The 21,376-nt window shown below is 31.0% G+C and overlaps 3 protein-coding genes and 1 long non-coding RNA gene across 6 annotated transcripts; 2 read left to right on the top strand and 2 right to left on the bottom strand.

Annotated features, from left to right (window-relative positions):
- Positions 1-6,004: 6,004 nt before the first annotated feature.
- On the bottom strand, positions 6,005-9,845 carry LOC103830997 (lipoxygenase 2, chloroplastic). Its single transcript, XM_009106829.3, has 7 exons — positions 9,521-9,845; positions 8,498-9,322; positions 8,312-8,397; positions 8,003-8,113; positions 7,560-7,861; positions 7,210-7,476; positions 6,005-6,915 (listed from the first exon to the last, which is right to left on the bottom strand). Exons 1-7 carry the CDS (start codon positions 9,843-9,845, stop codon positions 6,156-6,158), a joined length of 2,676 nt encoding a protein of 891 aa, XP_009105077.2. The 3' UTR covers positions 6,005-6,155.
- Positions 9,846-16,063: 6,218 nt separating this feature from the next.
- On the top strand, positions 16,064-17,926 carry LOC103830992 (CDP-diacylglycerol--inositol 3-phosphatidyltransferase 1). Of its 2 annotated transcripts, none has more exons than XM_009106822.3 (10): positions 16,064-16,266; positions 16,368-16,479; positions 16,558-16,642; positions 16,719-16,768; positions 16,880-16,919; positions 17,007-17,117; positions 17,184-17,298; positions 17,377-17,433; positions 17,511-17,609; positions 17,688-17,926. In XM_009106822.3, exons 2-10 carry the CDS (start codon positions 16,407-16,409, stop codon positions 17,748-17,750), a joined length of 693 nt encoding a protein of 230 aa, XP_009105070.2. In that variant the 5' UTR covers positions 16,064-16,266; positions 16,368-16,406; the 3' UTR covers positions 17,751-17,926. The 2 variants fall into 2 exon arrangements, with proteins under 2 accessions (XP_009105070.2, XP_009105071.2); XM_009106823.3 differs by having other exon boundaries at positions 16,069-16,266; positions 16,358-16,479.
- Positions 17,927-18,255: 329 nt separating this feature from the next.
- Positions 18,256-20,817, top strand: LOC103830991 (glycerate dehydrogenase HPR, peroxisomal). 2 transcript variants are annotated; one of them, XR_004449565.1, is made up of 13 exons: positions 18,256-18,515; positions 18,596-18,679; positions 18,903-19,043; positions 19,119-19,240; positions 19,328-19,409; positions 19,478-19,550; positions 19,631-19,722; positions 19,804-19,878; positions 19,944-20,129; positions 20,220-20,264; positions 20,357-20,471; positions 20,539-20,636; positions 20,671-20,817. XR_004449565.1 is itself a non-coding variant. In XM_009106821.3 (12 exons), exons 1-12 carry the CDS (start codon positions 18,393-18,395, stop codon positions 20,559-20,561), a joined length of 1,161 nt encoding a protein of 386 aa, XP_009105069.1. In that variant the 5' UTR covers positions 18,256-18,392; the 3' UTR covers positions 20,562-20,816. The 2 variants fall into 2 exon arrangements, 1 of the variants encoding a protein (XP_009105069.1); XM_009106821.3 differs by having other exon boundaries at positions 20,539-20,816.
- Positions 20,352-20,889, bottom strand: LOC117126755. Its single transcript, XR_004449566.1, has 2 exons — positions 20,673-20,889; positions 20,352-20,642 (listed from the first exon to the last, which is right to left on the bottom strand). It is a non-coding gene; the product is annotated as an uncharacterized LOC117126755 (long non-coding RNA).
- Positions 20,890-21,376: the final 487 nt, after the last annotated feature.

The raw sequence follows: 21,376 nt of genomic DNA, 5'->3' as shown, positions 1-21,376 counted from the left end.
AACTGTGCAACAATATGTTTTTGTTTCTCCGGTTATATTACTAATCAGGTAATAAAAATCATAACTTGTAGTATGATGTGGGATCAGTCAGAAAAAATGTATATGTTGAAGTCGTTTTTAAACAAGTTGTATATGCAGTGGAGGTTGTACGAACTGAAAATGTATAATCTGGTGATTTTATCGCGTATGTAACAAATTCAATTAAATCATCTGTGATCTGTAACAGTTAAGAAACGAGGACTAAGAGAGAGCCATGATCCTAATGTCTTCTTTTGCCTTCTCAATGGTGTCCAATAAGTTTAAGTTCTTTATACTACTCAGTCGTAAGCACAAATGTATCATAATACGTAGTAAGAGATGTTAATCCAACCCATGGCTTAAAGCAAAGAGAATGCAGATGGTCCTTTAAGCTAAGTAATTAAGTTTGGTTTAAAATACAAATGATTAAAAGTGTAAGGCAATGATCTCAATTAAGAAATTCAGCAAATAACAAGTTTTTATCAAGGTTTGAAAGGTTAAACTGATGGAGTTGGGTAACCAATTAAGGATAATAGATTTCAAACTTTGAATGCTAAACACAATCAATTAACATATTTCTTCAACCTAGGATCTTTAAAATAAACTAATCCACTACAGTGACAGTAACTCCTATGTTAATCATGCATTTAACATCAAATCATGTTGGCTAACTACACTCAATCATGCATTGGAAACAATTCCTAATAGTAATAATACATCTCTAGTATGCAAAACATCAACTCTCGTTGGCTAAGCAAGGAAAACACAATATGAAATTCATTCAAGCATTTCATTGAACACTTCTCAACCATGACATCACCTTAAAAAGTAACTAATTCTAATTTAGCATTAAAACACATTATATGTACGAAACAATGTTAATCTAGCCCTAAGCATCACAATTCATACATCAATAATCATAATAAACCTTACCCATGAGTCTAAGAGGAGACTACTCTATAATCACCACAATTCAATAAGGTTAGACATTTCCACGAAAACCCTTTAGCTCATGTTAAATTCAAGGGTAACAATTATATAAAGGAAAATAATCAATATAAACAAAAGTTTAGAAGAAGAAAATGCTTAAAAGAAGATAAAGATCCAAATTTTCACCAAAAAGGTAAATATTTTTCAGAGAAAAAGAGTTATTTTGGGGGTTTTTCCGAAAACATATTTAGACTTTTAAAACTAGTACCAGTTGACCAAAATGAAACTAGGTCAAGTTTGTTATAGGATCAATCAATTCTAAGAAGGGGATCAATTGATCAGACGTTGAGTCGATCACTTATGGTTCTCGGATCAACCGATTCAATCCTCTCGACGATTTCCACGTTGCACTCCAGATCGGACGATCAGATGAATTTAGATTTATCGATCGGTAGCTTCTTTGAGTCAATCGATTTTGAAATCATGCTTCTAAGTATCCATCTCCTTTGGTAAATCTTCCTTTGCTAAGATAATTAGCTAAATCAAAATTTTAATAGTTTTTCAACATATTACACCATACAATAGAAATCAGGAAAGAACTATTTCTTAGTTGAATTAGAGTGTTCGTATTTTGTTGTTTTCTAGAGAAGTGCTCCACTGCATGTTTTTGTTGTTGCTTAAAGAATTTACTACATTATTTCTTAGTTGAATTATTAGAACTAGGTGTTTTGCCCGCGATGCGGGCTTAAACATTTTCATAAATTTTTGAAAAGTTCTTTGTACACTATATTCATTATTAAAATAACTCAATATTATATTTTAATTATATAATTAAAATTTTTATTTGATTAATATTTAATTATATAATTTATATTTTTAAGTTTTACTAAAATACTTTTACAGATAACAATACAATATATACAGAAATTATCTTCTTTTTAATTATATTTTCAGATTTTGGATAATTGTTACTATTCTTAATATTAATCAATTATCTAATCAAATTAATTAAAATTTCGTTTTTATTTGTTACTAATTTATATATTTAATTCATTAAGGGTATAATCGATATTAACCACTCTAACTTTTAACGTGGGAGCTCCGTTGCGAAAATTTACTTCGCAAATAATAGTATAGATTAATATTTAATTATATAATTTATATTTTTAAGTTTTACTAAAATACTTTTACAGATAACAATACAATATATACAGAAATTATCTTCTTTTTAATTATATTTTCAGATTTTGGATAATTGTTACTATTCTTAATATTAATCAATTATCTAATCAAATTAATTAAAATTTCGTTTTTATTTGTTACTAATTTATATATTTAATTCATTAAGGGTATAATCGATATTAACCACTCTAACTTTTAACGTGGGAGCTCCGTTGCGAAAATTTACTTCGCAAATAATAGTATAGATGTTTGTTATTGTTTTGTTGTTTTCTAGAGAAGTGCTTCCCAGCACGTTTTTGTTGTTGTTAACAAACTTATAACTAAAAATTGATGAATGGCATCGTACGTATCTCTGTCGAATTTATGAGGACGCACTTGCCGGTAATGGCCAGAAGTTTATGTCATAAACAGAGGAGTTACATGAAATAAAACTTAATAGTGTAGTTTGATATGACATAAACTTATTGATTGTGTTTGATATGGGTCCATCTGGGACTATAGCGTAGACTTATTGATTGTGTGTTTGGACATTTTCAAATTTAGAAAAATGCTAGTTTTGAGATGAACCTATTTAATTTTGATTTTTTAAATAAAAATACGCTGCCAACAAAAATATATATATTTTTTTAATAATAAATATTTAATTTGTTACATGTTTGATGGAAACATATCTGTATATCTCTTAAACAACAACAGTAACCCAACCCATCATATAATCATACAAATGATAGAATTCTTAACCCATTTTCTTATTTATTTTTTGCTGAGTTATATATATTCTTTTTTGATATTTCGGTTGGTCGGTTGCTGTCAACTTTTTTGATAAAATACTTATTTGATAAATTAAATTATAATTAAAAATATTAAAAATATTGTATTTTATAATCTCATTATATCTTATATGTTTGATGAAAATATGCAATCACGAAAACAACATCATTCCGATCCTATATAATCATACAAATAATATAGTTTTAAAAAATTTCTCTCAAGTTAAATATATTAAGTTATCTATATTTTTTTATTTTGTAATTATTTTAATTATACGATGAAATGTAAAGAAAAACATTATTAAATCTTTTTAATCTTAAATAAATTAAAGCGAATTAAAATTAATTTAACATGAATTATTTGACTGTTAAAAACTTACTACTAATTTTTTTAACTTTGATATTATAAAAGAAATATACACCTGGCCTTCATGGACCAATCGGGGTTTGGATCAGAATCAATCAGTTATTAAAATTTTCAATTTTCCGGTTTAGTAAGCTTAAGATTCAGTTTGAGTGTAGTCGGATTCGGATTTGGGTATAGTATCATTTTCAAAAAACCGGTAGAACCCAATATAATTTTGGATTTTGGTTTGGATTCAATGAAATTTCAGTTTATGACTTTCATCCCCATTTCTATATTATAAAAGTTCAGTTCGGATTCTTTTCGGGTTTAGTCAGGTTAGGATTCGGTTCGGATTGATTTGGGTTTAGTAACATTTCTATAAACCGGTAGAACCCAATATAATTTTAGGTTTTAGATCTTAATTGGTTTTTCAGTTCCAAAATTTGTACACACAAATCAAATAGAGATCTAGTGAAACAAAAACCAAAAATAAAAAATTGAAATGAAAATTGTGAAATGAACTTGGTACAAATTCCTTATGGTTCTAATGTAATTTTAGACAAGATCAATTAGAGAATAAAGACAATGAAATAGAGAACAAATCTCAAAAACTATGTTTAAACACATTATATTCGATAAACCCTAAGAACAAACACACCTAACCCGGTAAACGCAACTATACAGAAGAAAGAAGAGCAGCAAATACCAAAATATGTTAAACTAAATATTTGAATTCATTATTCATGTAATAGCTACTTATTTTAGGTATTCAATTAAATATCGATTATTTTGGGTACTTATTTGGGATTAAGTTTGGATTTAGTAAGAGTATTTTTTCTGGAATTTTAATTTTTAGATTTTTTTCGAATATCCATTTGGGTTCAGATTATTTTAATATTAAAATAGGTATGTAACCAATAATAATAAATTTGATTCGTATTTGTTTGTTAAAATAAGTTTTTGGTATTTTCATTTTTATTCTTATTATTCAGCTGCAATAATAACATTTATTTGTTATCTAAGTTCAAAATATCTGCTTCTAAAAGAGAATATTTTCAAAATATTATTTTTGTTTACAACAAGCATCTTTTATTTATAAAAGTTTTAAATTAACTCTATTTACTTTTAATTTTTTCAAGAGTTTTAGAGAATTATAACTTTATTTAGATTAAAATTCTTTAAAAGACTATAAAGTAAAGAAAATTGTGATTTAATATTATCAAAACTGTATTTTCCAAAATGGTATGTCTTAGTTATAACTTTTAAAGTTAAAAGACCATTTGAAAATAACAATTATGATTTTATAATAAAGAAAATAGAAATATCTATTTTAAAGTAAAAAATATAGATTGACTGTAGCTTATTTTTCTCTATTATACTATTTAGAAATGAAAATAACAATAAATAGGAAATGTTCTTGTTTTATACATTACTTATTAAAGTTTTGTTTGGCAATGGTTGGTATGTTTGAATGTTTATTCAGTTATTATAAGAGGTATTTTCTGTATAATTATACATATATCAATAATTTTATTTACTTTTATTAATATAATATTTGATTAAAATAATATGTAAATTTGGGTTCGGTTTAACATTCTTGTGCTTTTAACTTATTTTGAAATTTTGTAGGTTTTAATAATTCCAAGAATTTGGTTTAATAACATCACTTTATATTAACAGTTATATATATATATATATATATATGTCTATTTAATTAGAGCATTATGTATAATATAATATAATAAACACTGGTTAAAGATAATAACATATTTTAAAATAAAATATTAATGTTGTTATCCAAAACTAATGTTTTTAAATTAATAAAATTTAAATTTATAAAATTGAAAGATTCACAAAATAGTACATTTATTATTTTAAAATTGAAAGATTCACAAAACATTCACAAAATTTTATAAATTTAATGTTTTATTTTAATATTTTGATCTTTAAACTTATAGCATATTTATGGAGAAATTTTATGTTTACCACTTTCATGGTACTTTTCATCTTTACCACCACTAAAGGGACATTTTCAAAAATATCTTCTTCATTAAGTGACAAAAGACTCTTATACACTTGTTATCTATTTATATAATAAATCATTATTTAGATAAAGAAAATAAAAAAGATAAAAAATAAAAAATAAAAAAAATTAATGTTTTCGAATTATATTTTTTCAAGTTCGAACTTTTTTTATAAATTTTTATTTTTTGAATTTTTATTTTTGGAATTTGTTTATATATTTTTTCAAAATTTCTTTTTAAAAATCAAAAATTTTGTTTGAAACTATTTTTTAAAAACAAATTTATATTTTTTAAGTATTTATTTATATATTTATTAGAATCATAAATTTTACATTCCAAAAATCCTACTCCACCATTCAACTATAAACCATAAGTCTAAATTAGTTAACCCTACGTTTATATGAAAGGTATAAGTATCTTTTACTTTTCATTAAAAGTGATTGTAAAAATAATTAGTATAAACATGAAAAATAATGTGGTATTTGTGGCAATTTCCCTACATCTATTAATAATTATCTATAAAAGAATTATGTAATATGCATGTGCATGCAAAACACATAGTTTCATTAATAAAGTTTCTGTATTTCTTTATGTTTGTTTGAAAATTGATTCCTTTTTTTAAAAAAAAATTCAACAATTTTCTAAAAGTTTTCAGGTTGTTTTAATAGGCCTTACGTTACTAGACTTGAATACAATCTTCAATAGGTCAGGCCAACTTGGTGTACTCGTTTCCCTACGTCCAACAATATTTGGTCCAATAAACATAAAACAAGGTACCCTTGAGAAGGTTGAGATTCATTATTTATTAAGAAAGCAAGAAACATAGATGATAATTTGGAAGAAACATAGATGAACTTCCAATGCATTTGATCAAAATGCGTTAGATCAAATAGACACACTGTAGGGAACACCCATCCCAGTAACGCCTGGTTCAGAGATAGGCTTTAAAAGCTCGTACTTAACAACACCTGCTCCAGTTCGATTCTTTAGAGAAACATTCACGTTCCTCTCATCTATCACTCCTTCTAGGTATTGGAGCTTGCCTTTGAATCGTTCATATGCAGCATAGATGATAGGTTCGTGGGCCCAAGATGCTTCTGGGTTTTCTCCTAGGTACTCTTCATCTGGTGAATGTGCAGATAGAAGATCCAAAGTCAACATCACTTTGGTCGCCTGCTTCTTCGACGGGAATGTCTTAAGCATGGTCTTCTCTGGCTCGTCATAGAACTCTTTTAGCACTTCCTCTGTCGGCTCTTCCACTGGCATTTTGGTTCTTGCTGTGGTTGGTCGGTTGGGAAAGTATCCACCATACCCATACTGTCCAAAGTTTACAGCTGCATGGTGACCTGAAGCCACCCATGCAATCGTAGTCACCACGCCAATCAAGTCATCTTGGGTTTTGAGATCAGGCCACCATGGTTCATTTTTCTTGTCTCCATGCCCTATGTTCTTCACTTCATTCCACCATTCTTTGAGTTCCTCATCCGACCTGACCTGTTCCGCATCTGGATAATAGTGCTTCACATAGTCTGTTACCCATTCCTTAAGTGCATCCCACAGCATTAGACCGTCATTCGCAAATGGGTAATCTGGTATCGTCAGGCGTACCCCATGTTCCGCTGTCTCGTCTTCCACAGCCAGCCCCCTTTGATATCACAATTTTTTTATGTAAAATATTTGCTAGCATAATTATTATAAATCAGTGTCCAAGAACTCGTTAGATGCACGTTAGGCGTTTTATATTAGGTTATTACTAGGAAGGTGCCTAAACCTATTTTGAACGCTTAAATCAATCTTACTTATTTTAAAAGTAGGTATAGAAGAATTGATTAATTTAGATCCAATTTGCCGATTAGGCAAGCGGACCGTCTAAGCCGATTTTTAGAACACTTAAATTAATACTTACAAAGAAATAAGTATAATCTTAGTAATTACGTACCTGCTGATGAGGTCTGCAGGTAAGCCTTCCCTGTCAAACCTCCATAGTTTATCATAGACATCTGAACTCAGCTCTAATGAATATTTTCCGGGCCAGAAACACGACTCAATGATTCCACCTGCGTTGACGAGACTTTGGCGTGCACGAGCATTGATCTCCATTGTGTAGCGGAAATGGGGATGCAAAAGCCTATAAATAGGATGCATGGCACTTAGTTGTCTGTTTGCCGCTATAATATATGGCTCCATACAGCAATGAGTCCTCAGCCTGTAAAATTAATGTCTATACAGTTAAACCTAAATACTGTTGTCAACAAAATAACCATTTGTAGGATCTAGTTTGTCCAATACCAGTGGGAAATAAGCTGGTGATAACCAGCGTCATGAGAAATAGCGTGAGTCTTAGCAAGACTCCATAGCCAGCAGGAGGTAGCATCATAGCCTGGCGTGAATACCTGCCTCCATTGGGGCTTGTTTACATCTTGGGGACGAGTCAACTCAATGGCAACAGGTCTCAGTGTGCTATCATCGCTGAGGAAGAATAGCGCTCGAGAAGCATATAAGGTGCTATCATCCAACTCTCTCACTTTGTTCACATACGGCAGAAGCAAATCATGATAGTCCAACATGAACAATCTCTTGTTCTCCAGAGCCTGCATGCACACATCCATTGATATTTATTCATTATGGAAATATATACTCCATATGGGTGGGATGGATATATATATATCTTAATTAAGTTTTAATATATCTTAATTAATTTCTTAAAACCTGTGAATATTAATTAATTTTACCTCATCAAATGACATGACTCCTTTGATTTCTCTTTCCACAATCTCACTAGTAATGAGTGAGTTGGGATCACCATAAACCGCAGGGTCTAGTTTGCTTTTTAACGGCCACTCCTATAACAACAGTTAATGTGATCTGATCTTAACTATGGTTTTTAAGATATTTTGAAAAGAAGTATACACAGCTGTTGTTTTTTCATTGATCAAAACAAAAAAGAAAAAGAAAAATTAAACTGAAAACACTATATAATATTTTTACCACTAAAAACTCCAAACGGGTTTCACCACCCTTGGAGAAAGCTATAAGCTTACTTGAACTAGCTGAATGCAATAGGGATTAAGGCCAGCAAGTGTCTGGCGAGCAAACTCGTCGTCTCGGATCCATGAAAATCTATCCTCTGAATCAACGTGAATGATACAATAAAGTGAGATATAAATATACAATGGATTTAAAAAAAAAAAATAATAATAAAGAGAGAAAGAAAGTGAGGTTGGTACTGTCAAGGAGAATAGGGGATTCAAACTGGAGAATATCATCAGCTTCAGCAGCAGCTTTGACAAGTCTGGGAATCATAGGAAAAAGGCCAGCATCCTTGGGAAGCTCGATGCCTTCTTCAAAGAGATCTTCTATGGACTTGAAGTGTGGGAAGGGCATGTTGGGATCCACCAAAGCAGCTTCAATCTGTGGGAACACAGCAGGAAGAGCCGCCAAGACAGCCTTGCCCGTGAATGTAGCGCCCTTGATTGTTGTGAACTCCTCGTCTCTGGGGACATAAAATTCCCCTTTGCGTGTCTCAATGGAGGGGTATTTGCGGCTTGGTTTGCGACCAGTCTTGCACCGCCTTGGGTATGGGTGAGAGAGGCCTCCAATAACTGGACGGGCAAGTTCTGGATCTTTTTCAGGATCACCCACATCGTTGTACATGTCATAATCGTAAACCCGCTCGAACTTTTCGAATTCACCAGAATGCTTACGGTTCTTGCCTTGCAAGGTCTCCAGCTCCTCTTTTCGCAGCTGTTTAAGAGGCTCGGGAGTTTGGAGAGGCAAGTAGGACTTGTTTGAGAAGAACGTCCGCTTGGTTGGGTCTTCGGACTTGGAGGCCACCCACGAGTTACATGTAAAGGTAACGGGGCCGTCAGGTAGCTCAAGCTTCATTTCCTTGAGGAATATCTCTCTATGGGCCTCGTTTAAAACTCTGATGGCACCCACCGCTCCAAAGTCTTCGGGCATGTCAAACACACACTCGTACTGATCCTCACCATGTGCATCAATCACTAAACGTCGTGCGTGATCCTTCACCGGATCCTTCTCCATAAGCGTCCCTGACATGTGTTCATGACTTGGTTAAGTATCATTACCAATATTCACTAATGATGCATTAGCCTACTATTTTACTTCACGTTATAAATTTATATACTCAAAATGTGATAGCTTATTATGTAAAAATAATAACAATAATAATAATAATAATAATAATAATAATAATAATAATAATATGTTTGCCTGATAATTGTACTCACGGGGGTCAGTCTCGGCGCTAATAAGCTCGACGAGCAGTGATATTCCGAGCAAATCGGTGAAGCCAACGGAAGGTAACAAGCCTTGTTTGGCTGTTATAATTCCCTTCACTTTGATTTTCTTAACTCTTTCTTTCGCTATCCAATCAAAATCAAACTTTGAGGCTGTGACCGTACACCGTCCTCTCAGGTTTGGACGAGGACACAGCTTGTACCGATGTCCTGCCGAGAGGGGGTTGATGAGTGCTGATGGTTTAGTGAACTCAGAGCTGAGATTCTTTGCTATGTTTAAGGTCTGGAGACCGGACGACGCCTCTTTACAAAACATCTTCTATTTTGCTTACTCTCTTGTGCATTCCCGCTACATGTATTTATACAAGTATAGAAAATAACTTTTTCTCATTTCTAAAAGTAGGAAAAAAGTTCTCTACTTACTGAGTCTACGAGTTTGCATGTTACTTTATTGATTATGTGATTACTAACTATATAAATGGATGTGCTTTTAATTAACTTACATAAGAACTAGACAACAGTTATTATATTTCTGATGATATAATAATATTATGTATTTTCTTTATCAATATTTTCTAATCTAACTTGCAACAAATAAGTCATATCAAAAAAAAAAAAAAAAATGTGATTCGCCTTCAAATATTTACTCTTTTTATTTACTTGAGAATATCACCGATATATATAAAGACTCAGACAATCTCCAACCCATAGATGAACTATCTTTTTGGATATTCAAATAAAATCTAAAATATGACATCATATCCGCATGGCCACACATGTTTAGTGTATTTAAATATTTACAACATAATTAGATTAAAATAATTTCTAAATGTTTTTTTTTATATGTCTTAAATCGTCTTGTAATTTATATGTATCAAACTTAATGAAAATATTATGTTAAATATAAATATGCTGTTATTTTAATTATATATATGATTTAAGTATATCAAATCATATTGCATTTATTTTTTCCAAACTGTACCATAATTTTGTTACTAAATATATTTACATCAAATTAACTTGTTAATTGAATTTATTTTGATTCATACTCTTAGAATTGTAAACCACCAAATTAAAAGTTTTGTTCTATTAGTTTAGTAATGTGTGGTTCACATCGAGTGCCAACCATAATTTTAATTTTTGATCACATATTTTTAAAATTATGTATTTGGTATTAAGTTAATATAACACAATACTTTTTGATGATATCATATAATTAATGTATAGGAAAATCTCCCAAAAGATCATAATAAGGTTTTTTGGCCAAAAGAACACACAATGAGAGAAAAAAAAACACAAACACACACAATGAGAAAATAACCAAAAGATTTTTCATTAAAGAGGTAAAAGGATCTTCTATTTTCAAAAAAAAAACCTTTTCAACTAGAACATTTTATTTTTGGAAAAAATTGCGAAACTTTTTATTGAAATCCAGAAATTCTTGTTGAAACTTTTAAATAATTTTTTTTTAATTCAAAAATTCATTCCTCAAATCTAAACCCTAAATGTAGATTAGTTATCCATATAAATATGAGTGCTTTTTATTTATTTTATGGAAAATGTTTTGATCATTTTGATCATTATGTGTTATATCTTTCATAAAAAAAATTAGTGCTATCTTAAGGTATTTTTTTTAAAGTATATTAATTTAAAATTTCTTTCTGTGGGATGTGACAACTCACTCTCTTTCGAAGAACGTAATGTTTCTATTGCGTCCTACGAGATCCCAAGACATCTATCAGATCAGAACCGAAAAGGCTAACCAGTTCTGATATCACTTGTAACGGTCTGACCGTCAATTGTTAATGGATCTTTGATGCCTGCTTACTCAGTCCATGGACCTCATTCCATATGAATGGAGATAAATTATTTTTTCATATGCTCAAAAGTCATGTTTACTAACTATATAATTACCAAATAACATTTTACCGTGCGTTGACTTTACTTGCGCAATATCACGAATAACTTTTCGATAGGTCACCTATCATTTTACTACTCCAGCCTAAATATGCTTAAAGTTTTAAATTGATATGTGTCCGAAAACATAAGTGCACATTGGTAACATAGGTAGACAAATCAATTTTTTTAATCTTTTCCATATACCACAAATTAGAATGTTACATATTTCATATTTTTTTTATTATTTGCTTATAATATTTTTTAATTTAATTATATGTAAAAATATAAGATAATATAAATAAATTTAATTTCAAATTATATTTAATAATACATGTATATATTTAAAATTCTAATCTTGAAATATATATATATTTTTATCTATTTTAGTTAAAAATATATTTAATAAAAAAATTAAAATCATTGTTAAGTATATAATTAACAAAACGTAAACTAAATAATATTTTTAAAATTTGTAGATATTAAAAAGAAACTAAAAATATTGAGATTAGAAAATTACAACTTTTTAAACAAACTGTATAAAACTTTGAAGAATTGTTTTAATAATAAATTATATAATTGCAAAAAAATAGAATTGAATAGTATTTCAAAAATAATATTATATTTCAATTTCTGCTATTAGATTATTTAGTGTTATATTAATGATGATCTAGGAATTATTACAATATTATGAAAAAATTTATCAAAAATGTAAATCAACATTAAAATATTAATGTCTATTTTACAATTAACTTTAAGCCTTATTATTATTATTAGTACGTCATTTCATCATTGATGACACATGACAAATTATTTTCTAAACAATGGACAGAGGATTAGAGTGTTCGTATTTTGTTGGTTTCTAGAGAAGTGCTCCACTGCACGTTTTTGTCGTTGCTGCATAAATTTACTACAGTATTTCTTAGTTGAATTATTAGAGTGTTTGTTACTATTTTGTTGTTTTCTTGAGTACTTCCCGTCCCTGCACGTTTTTGTTGTTGTTACCAAACTTATAACTAAAAATTGATGAATGGCATCATACTCATCTCTCAGTCTCATTTATGAAGACTCCGGTAATGGCCACAAGTTTATGCCATATCTAAAGAAGACAGGAAATAAAACTTACGGATCCATCTGCGACTATAGTGTAGACTTTATCAATGTGTCTTGGGCATTTTCAAATTTAGGAAAATGAGACTTTTTGACACGAACCTGTTTAACTATGATTTTTAAATAAAAGTATATAATTTTGTTTAATAAAAAATATTTAATTTTGTTACATGTTTGATGGAAAAAATCTGTAATCTTTTAAACAACAACAGTAACCCAGCCCATCATATAATCATACAAATGATATAATTTTAATCAATTTTGTTATTTATTTTTCTCAAGTTAAATAAAATTTTGATATTTCGTTTTTAAATATTTATTTGATAAATTAAATTTTAATTAACACTAATTTAGTTATTTTATTTTATAATCTTAAATATTAACCTTAATATCTTATATGTGTGATGAAAAAATAAGGAAAACAACGGCATTACGATCTTATATAATCATACAAATAATATAATTTTCAAAATTTTAATATTTATTTTCTCTCAAGTTAAATATATATACATATATATATATATGCTCTAATTTTGATATTTTCACTTTTAAAAGTTTATTTGATAAACTAAATTTTAACCAAGACCAATGTGAAACAAAATTGAGTGAACTACTATCGGGGTTTACGCAAGGAGTTCCTTGATAATTTTTTATCACTTGCTTAGTTGTCATAGAGAGATTGGCTATCAGAGTTAGAATAAGAGTCTCGAGAATAAAGTAGAGTTGTGACAACTCTATGTGGTGAGAAGTACGAGACAAGAGATCATCCTTTCTTCGTTTCTCTCTATTTTTACATTGTCTGGAAAAGGCTAGTTACGAGAGTATTGGGAACGAGCACAAACCCCACATTAGCAACTGACACTATCGCTGCTGCTGCGATCACACGTCAGTCAAAATGGTATTCCAGACTACTATCTATCGCACATGGAGGGAACGCAACGTTCATCGTCACCACATGAAATGGACAACTCTCTTGGATAGTTGATAAGGAATTAAGGAATAGAATAGTGTCAGCAGTTCCGTGCGAAGAGTTTTAGGGACCTAAGGCAAATTTTAAAAATAAACTTATTACAACTATAATAAAAACAATTTTGCAATATGATATATCGTTTTCACCAAATACACAAATCTAACGCTGTAAAAAATAAGTTTATATTATATTATGTCATATAGGAAAAAAATACATGAATTCAGAAGGTTAGTTAGTCTACTGTGTGGAAAAGGTTTTTTAAAAATAAGTCTAAACTATTAGATTATAAATTATTTTAAATTTTGAAACCCTAAAAAAATTCATATTAATTATCGGAGGCCTAAGGCGAATGCCTTTTTCAATACACTGCAGGCACGCATCTGAGTGTCAGTAAAGTACATGCCAAGACATCAGTATGCAGGGCTACTACAGAGATGGTTTCAACATTAAATTTATTTTGGCTACTTTCCTATTCCTTTCTTTGTCACACATAGGTTTTTTTTTGTCATCATAGTCACACATATGTTAAACGTTTCATAAAGGAACCCCTTATATATATTGCATCGATTTTATTATTTTGTCAATGCCTACTTTTATAAGTAATTAATAAATTTGAAGTTTTATCAAAAAAAAACTTATTTAAATATTTGATTTTCAATATTTACTTTTTTAATTAAAAAAAACTTATTTAAATATGCGCGGGATGAATGTTATATATAAAACTAATCTTTATCTATTATTATTTATTTGTATTCATTTATGTGTTATGTATATAATTAAATTAGAGTAAAGACATAAATCAAAACAAAACATCTTGTTTATTTACGATAGTATTTTTGTAAATAAATCAAAACAATCACTTTATTTATTTTATATCGTATATAACTAAATTTCAATGACATGGACATATATATATATAGTATATTTTAATATAAATATTTATTATTGAGAATTCATACTCATATGATAGAAACAAAATTTCAAATGTGCAATTTTTTTAATGCAAATTTAAAAATTAAAATATTAAGGTTTCAGTACTTTTTCAATACAAATTTAGAAATTATCATATTTAAGTATTTTCCTATGTTATATAATTTAATTTTAAACTATATTAATATATAATATGGATGTCTAGTATATGAGACTTCATATCATACGATTTATAATCATTTGTATCTTGTTATTACCAAAAAAAAGTTAAACTCTTGATTACAAAATTTAGTGTGAGACATTTAATGTTTTTAATAATTTATAGTTTTTCTAAAAATTCAAAATATAACATATAATAAAAAATTATTTTCTTATTATATGGTTAATGTGGTTGTTAATATCTTTTAATAATATAAAAATTAAACAAAAAAAAACTAAGATACAAAAATTATTATCAAATATTTATTATTCATAATCATTAATTATCATATGTACGTTAATCATATTAGGCAAGTCCGTAGCTTTTATTTAAGAAAAGTGCGAGAAGATTTTTTTGTACACTATTTATCAATTTAATAAAAAGTATAATATAAATTAAGATGTACCAATTTATTTCTCTAATAATTCTGAATTTCATTCTCATGGTGACACGTGGCTATAAAACAATGTTATAATGTTTTCCAATTAATATATAAGGGATATTTTTTTAGTTCAATCTAAATTTTATTTAAATTTGAATTTTATATGGGTAATTAATTTCATGGTCAGTTATATTTTATTGAGAGGATTGACCAATGAGAGCTCAAGTTTGAGTTACTGTAGTAGATTGCTGGTTGTGCCTAGCCCTGATGATGTATAGCGGCTTCTCCACATTAGAGAAGTGCAGTGGACACCGGATAAACAATCTTTGGTGTCTTTAGTTTATGCTTGTTCTTTCTTGTTCTTAAATCGATCTCAAACCCAGGTAAATTCAAGCTAAGGAATCCTAACAGTATCGAGTGGAATTTGCAAATCATTTTGTTCAAATTTGTTTACTTGATGAAGATTTAATTATGATACAAGGAAACAATATACAATGTTTGAGAGAAAATGTTTCAAGGAGTTCATCAGGTTCACAAATCTCAATTTTGGGTTGGGTCCGATTCTTTTGAAGAAAGCTCTTTTCCCGGAAAAATGGTGTGGGCCGTAAAAGTTTCTTAATTACACAACTTTATAATAAAAGAAGACCCTTTTCTTGGAGAGTGGTATATGGGCCATGTAAAGAGATTGTATCAGCACACACGCAGATGGAGCTTGTGACCTCATTGGAGATGGCAACACTATGCTCTGATGATAACTATACAAGTTTATTTGATCATTTCGTTCTATATTGCAAAATAATGAAACTGTTTTGTCTGTTTCTTGCTACACTTTCAGTTAACAAAGAATATTCCAAGTTGATGCATCTTTCATATTTCATCACCTGCAGCGAAATATCAAGAATGTTTAAACTACGAGGGTTTATTTGCAAATTACATATAACTAATGTTCACGACTATCTGAAAAAGTATTTGAGAAAATGTTTAAACTTCGAGGGTTTATTTGATAAATATAGATAAAACTATTGACAAATTCTAAATCAGAAAAATTCCACTTTTGTTTGAATGTTGTAAAGGGAAGCAGCCAGATTGATAAAAAAGAAAAAAAAGATACCTGGCAATGGCAGCGAATCTGATTCGATTTGATTTGCGTTGAAGTAACTTGAGAGAGAGCCTCCTTCCTTCTTCTACAGACAGATCTCTTCTTCTTTCACTTCAAGAAGATCCTCACAACTCTTAACACCCGTCACCAAGTGAGTTATGTTCGATTTCAAGCTTTAATTTTGGGTTCGTGTCTATTTTGAATTTTCCGGTGATGGGTTTTGAGAAAGTTTTCTCCTTTAGCTCTGTGCAGGTGAATATCGTTGAAGATTGTGTATTGTGAAAGTGAAAAATGGGGAAGAAGGAGGAGGAGAGAGCTAGACCAGAGAAGTTGTCTGTTTACCTTTATATACCTAATATTGTTGGTGCGTTCTCTTATAGCTTCTTTTATCTTTAGCGTATTGTGATGATTAATTGAATTGCTTTTTTTTTTATTTTTAAAGGGTACATGAGAGTTGTATTGAACTGTGTTGCCTTTGCTGTCTGTTTCTCCAACAAAACACTCTTCTCCCTCCTCTATTTCTTCAGGTGAGAAGTCTTTAATCTCTAGTTTCTCCTCTTTTATGATCTTATCATAATAGTCTCTTTTTTTTTTTATCTACAGCTTTTGTTGTGATGCTGTGGATGGCTGGTGCGCTCGTAGATTCAACCAAGGTATTACTATTTTTCTATTTGCACTGACCTCATTGTGATTCTCTAGTAGATGCCATTAAGATGATATACGTAGGAAGCTAGAACTTGACTCTCTTCTCTTTCTTACCTTAGTTTCAACATTTGGAGCTGTTCTGGACATGGTGACAGATAGGTGAATCTTTTTTTCTTCCGATGAATGATCACCCTTCTTTTATCTGTTTATTAAAATCTTGGGTGGTGGGTGCTATTGTTGTTATAGAGTTAGCACAGCGTGTCTACTCGTGATTCTCTCTCAAGTCTACAGGCCTAGCTTGGTCTTCCTTTCATTGCTGGCTTTAGATATTGCTAGTCATTGGCTTCAGATGTACAGGTAAAAGCCACATCCACTCTTTCTTCTCCTGTTTTTTTAACTTGTAATAATACTCTATGCTCGCAGTACGTTTCTAGCAGGGAAGAGCAGCCATAAGGATGTAAAAGACAGCACAAGCTGGCTTTTCAGACTCTACTATGGAAACCGGATCTTTATGTGTTACTGTTGTGTTTCTTGCGAGGTGTGATTGGAACCCGAGTCTTTTTAAAGATCATCATGTCTTCTTAAAATGCAAAAACCTTTTTTTCTAATGTGGCAGGTTCTGTATATCATCCTCCTTCTCATTGCAAAGAACCAAACCGAAAATCTACTCAACGTTAGCTCCCTCCTCTTCCTTCCCTTTCGTTTAGTATCTCTTTCTCTCTTCTCAACTACTAAGCTTGGTCCTTGCAGGTCGTTGTTTCCACTTTAACTCAGATTTCTCCACTCTCTTTCCTATTGGCTTTGACATTGTTCGGTTGGTCGATGAAACAAACCATCAACATCATTCAGGTAAAAAGCTACCTTTCTTTCTTTGCTAATCTAAAAGATCATTTTGGTTTCTAATCGGATTTTGCGGGTTTTTTGCAGATGAAAACAGCTGCAGATGTTTGTGTAATGTATGATATAGAGAAGCAGCAGCACAAGCCTTGATCTTCCTTCCTTACTTCTGAACCTCCAACTTCTTTTTTTTTGCTTACTGTCTGTAGAAACATCTTCCTGTGGTTTTTAAACAATATTGATTTGCCTTTTGACTAATTTCTGTTTGTAAATATAAGCTGATTACAAGTTTATATTCCATCTTTTTCATAAAGAGTATCATTTTAGAATACTGACTATACTTAATTAAAACTTAATATTAATTACAAAATGCATTGATTTTCTAAATAATTTTTTTATCTCAAATATTATTAACTAGATAATATTTGTAAAGGTGCATTTTTTTGCTAAATGTTTGGTCAAAAGTTTTCATGCAACAGCGAGTGAGGATAATGAACAAGTCAGCATTATCTGGTTCCAAAACGTAAGGTCCAAACTCAGATAATACACAAGGATCATCAGTTCTTGTCGTCGCTCATAGGCCAATGTAATCCTCAAACTTATGAACCATAACCAAAAACAAAACAAAAACGTTGATAATAATAACCATGCAAAACCGACCGTTGGATCTTCATCTAGATTTCAAACCACAAACATTCTCTACTGACTTGAGATTGAGATTAAAAGCCAGGACCTCTCTTCCCATATTCTTTTGCACAGAAGCACTTTTCTCTCCTTCTTGAAGCTTTTACTGCCATGGCAAAACCGATGGCGATTGAGGTGTATAATCCTAATGGGAAGTACAGAGTCGTCAGCACCAAACCGATGCCTGGAACTCGTTGGATCAACCTCTTGGTCGACCAAGGTTGTCGCGTCGAGGTAAACTTTAACTCATCAAGAGTATTTACTAATCTTGACTAGTTCATAACTAAGAACCTTGTCTTCTTGAATATATATAGATATGCCATTTGAAGAAGACAATCTTGTCCGTAGAAGACATCATTGATCTTATTGGAAACAAGTGTGATGGAGTCATCGGTCAGGTAATGAGATGAAAGAGAGGAAGACAAAGTGTGTATTTATATTACCACGTTGTTAGCTCAACTGGAAAGTACCATCGTAGGTCTCGAATGACCGCTTGGACGAAACTAATATTATATGTTGTGGTCTCGGTGCCCCATATTCAGAAAAAAAAAGAACAAAGTGTTTTATGTATTATTATACATATGAATGTTTTAAAAATTGTTTTAAGTTTTGTTTATATAGTTGACGGAAGATTGGGGAGAGACACTGTTTTCAGCTCTGAGCAAAGCTGGAGGGAAAGCTTTCAGTAACATGGCCGTTGGTTACAACAACGTCGACGTTGAAGCGGCCAATAAGTATGGCATCGCCGTTGGTAACACTCCGGTAATGTTCTTTTTTTTGTCGATTTATATAACTGAACTAGTTGGAAGGCAAGTGTTTATGTGTTGAGTTGGACAGGGAGTGTTGACTGAGACTACGGCCGAGCTAGCCGCTTCGCTTTCCCTTGCTGCGGCAAGAAGGATTGTTGAAGCTGACGGTTTCATGAGAGCTGGCTTGTACGAAGGGTGGCTTCCTCATCTGTAAGAAAAAATCAAGAAAATCAAGAAACCGGTTTAAAATCAAGAAACCGGTTTAGAGGTGCTAACACGATTGTTTGGTTCTGGCAGGTTTGTGGGGAACTTACTTAAAGGACAGACTGTGGGAGTGATTGGAGCTGGACGTATTGGTTCTGCTTATGCTAGAATGATGGTAAAGCAAAGCCTCTTGATATGATATTTTGTAAGCTTCCTTTTTTGACATTTTGATTTCAAGAACAGGTTGAAGGGTTCAAGATGAATTTGATCTACTTTGATCTGTACCAATCCACTCGTCTTGAGAAGTTTGTGACAGGTATATATATTTACAGTTTCTCTTTACAGTCTACTCTTTCGTTGGAGTTTATATATTTTTGAGGTAATGGTTAATGGCAGCTTATGGACAATTCTTGAAAGCAAACGGGGAACAACCTGTGACATGGAAACGAGCTTCTTCCATGGAGGAGGTGCTACGAGAGGCTGATCTGGTAATTAAACTTTATTGGTTAGTGTATCTCTCTTAAATATAGAAACTGAACTTGTATTTGTCTGAACAAAAAAAAAAACAGATAAGTCTTCACCCTGTGTTGGACAAAACCACTTACCATCTTGTCAACAAGGAGAGGCTTGCCATGATGAAAAAGGTTTGACTTTGTTTTCTATTTTGTCTAATTTTTGTTCTTGTCTGATCGAGTTAAGTTGCTTTCAGGAAGCAATCCTTGTGAACTGCAGTAGAGGTCCTGTGATCGATGAGGTAGCTCTGGTGGATCATCTGAGAGAGAACCCGATGTTCCGAGTTGGTCTTGATGTGTTCGAGGAAGAGCCTTTCATGAAACCAGGGCTTGCTGATATGAAGAATGCCATTGTTGTTCCTCACATTGCTTCTGCTTCCAAGGTTTGCCCAAACTGAAAACGTTTCTTTTGTCTCAATAGATAAAACAGAACTGAGTTATTAACTTTCTTCTGATGATGATATTGACGACAGTGGACTCGTGAAGGAATGGCTACGCTTGCAGCACTCAACGTTCTCGTATGCATTCTCATCTCCAAAAGCTCTTTTTATAAGATTTAAAAGTGACTAAAAGTTATGATCATCTTCTTCTGAAAATGATTTTTAAACAGGGAAGGATCAAAGGATATCCAATATGGAGTGACCCTAACCGGGTCGACCCGTTCTTGAACGAAAACGCGTCACCACCCAATGCTAGCCCAAGCATTGTCAACTCAAAAGCTTTAGGTAATGCACATCATACTCAGGCATTAGATTATTTCAAAAACTAATGTATATTCTTTGGGGTTTTCAGGATTGCCTGTTTCGAAACTATGAGTTAAAAATGTATGAAGAAGATATGGAAGAATCTTGTTAATATATGTATCTGATGGTATGTAATGTATTGCAACAACAATGCTGGATCATTTTTTTTTTTTTGATCAACACAATGCTGGATCATAAATAACTCTTTTGAGTGGTGTTATGTTTGCTGAGTCTTGTCCCATCATGCTCTTCAATCATGTGTTATCTTTCATTTTGCATTACCTACTTCTTTTCCATATATTTGCTATAAGTATATTTTCTAAGACTTTTTAGTTAAGCATATTTCATTTCTAGCATGAGAATTTGTAGTCATGGATTATCCATTTTTAAGACATTTAGTGTTCCGGTCGCTGCAATAGCAAGACGTTACTTCAAAAACTGAGAGGCCACTGAGGATATGTAACAAGTCTTGTTTTGGATCTTCTCAGGTCCTGAACAATCTTTAAAGCTAAACCTTTCCACTTCTCCAAGTTCAAGTTTAGTTAAGTCTAATTGCTCCATTAGTTTCATCTAGAGACGGTGAGTACTACATTTAGATCAAATAGCGAAAGAGAGAATTAACAAATAGCCAGTCCACAATACCGTTTACCAAAAGTTAATAATGGAATACAATAGATTAAAAACTAACAGATCCATGCATACCAGCAGGGGTTACTATAATAAATGATTAAATTCTAATGAAAAAGAAAGAATTAAAAAAAAATTTACATCAAGGGAACTAACATTATATCTGTTATTAATTATGTTGACAAAAAAAGTTTTTAATTATAACTATTGTTATAGCTGGAAATCATATAACTGCTAGAAACCTTATCTGATTTGTAAAT

The sequence above is a fragment of the Brassica rapa genome, chromosome A07 (genome assembly GCF_000309985.2).
Source record: "Brassica rapa cultivar Chiifu-401-42 chromosome A07, CAAS_Brap_v3.01, whole genome shotgun sequence".
In the NCBI taxonomy this organism is placed as follows: domain Eukaryota; kingdom Viridiplantae; phylum Streptophyta; class Magnoliopsida; order Brassicales; family Brassicaceae; genus Brassica; species Brassica rapa.
The sequence above is the reverse complement of the archived record's forward strand: the minus strand, read 5'-3'. Positions and strand labels throughout refer to the sequence as shown.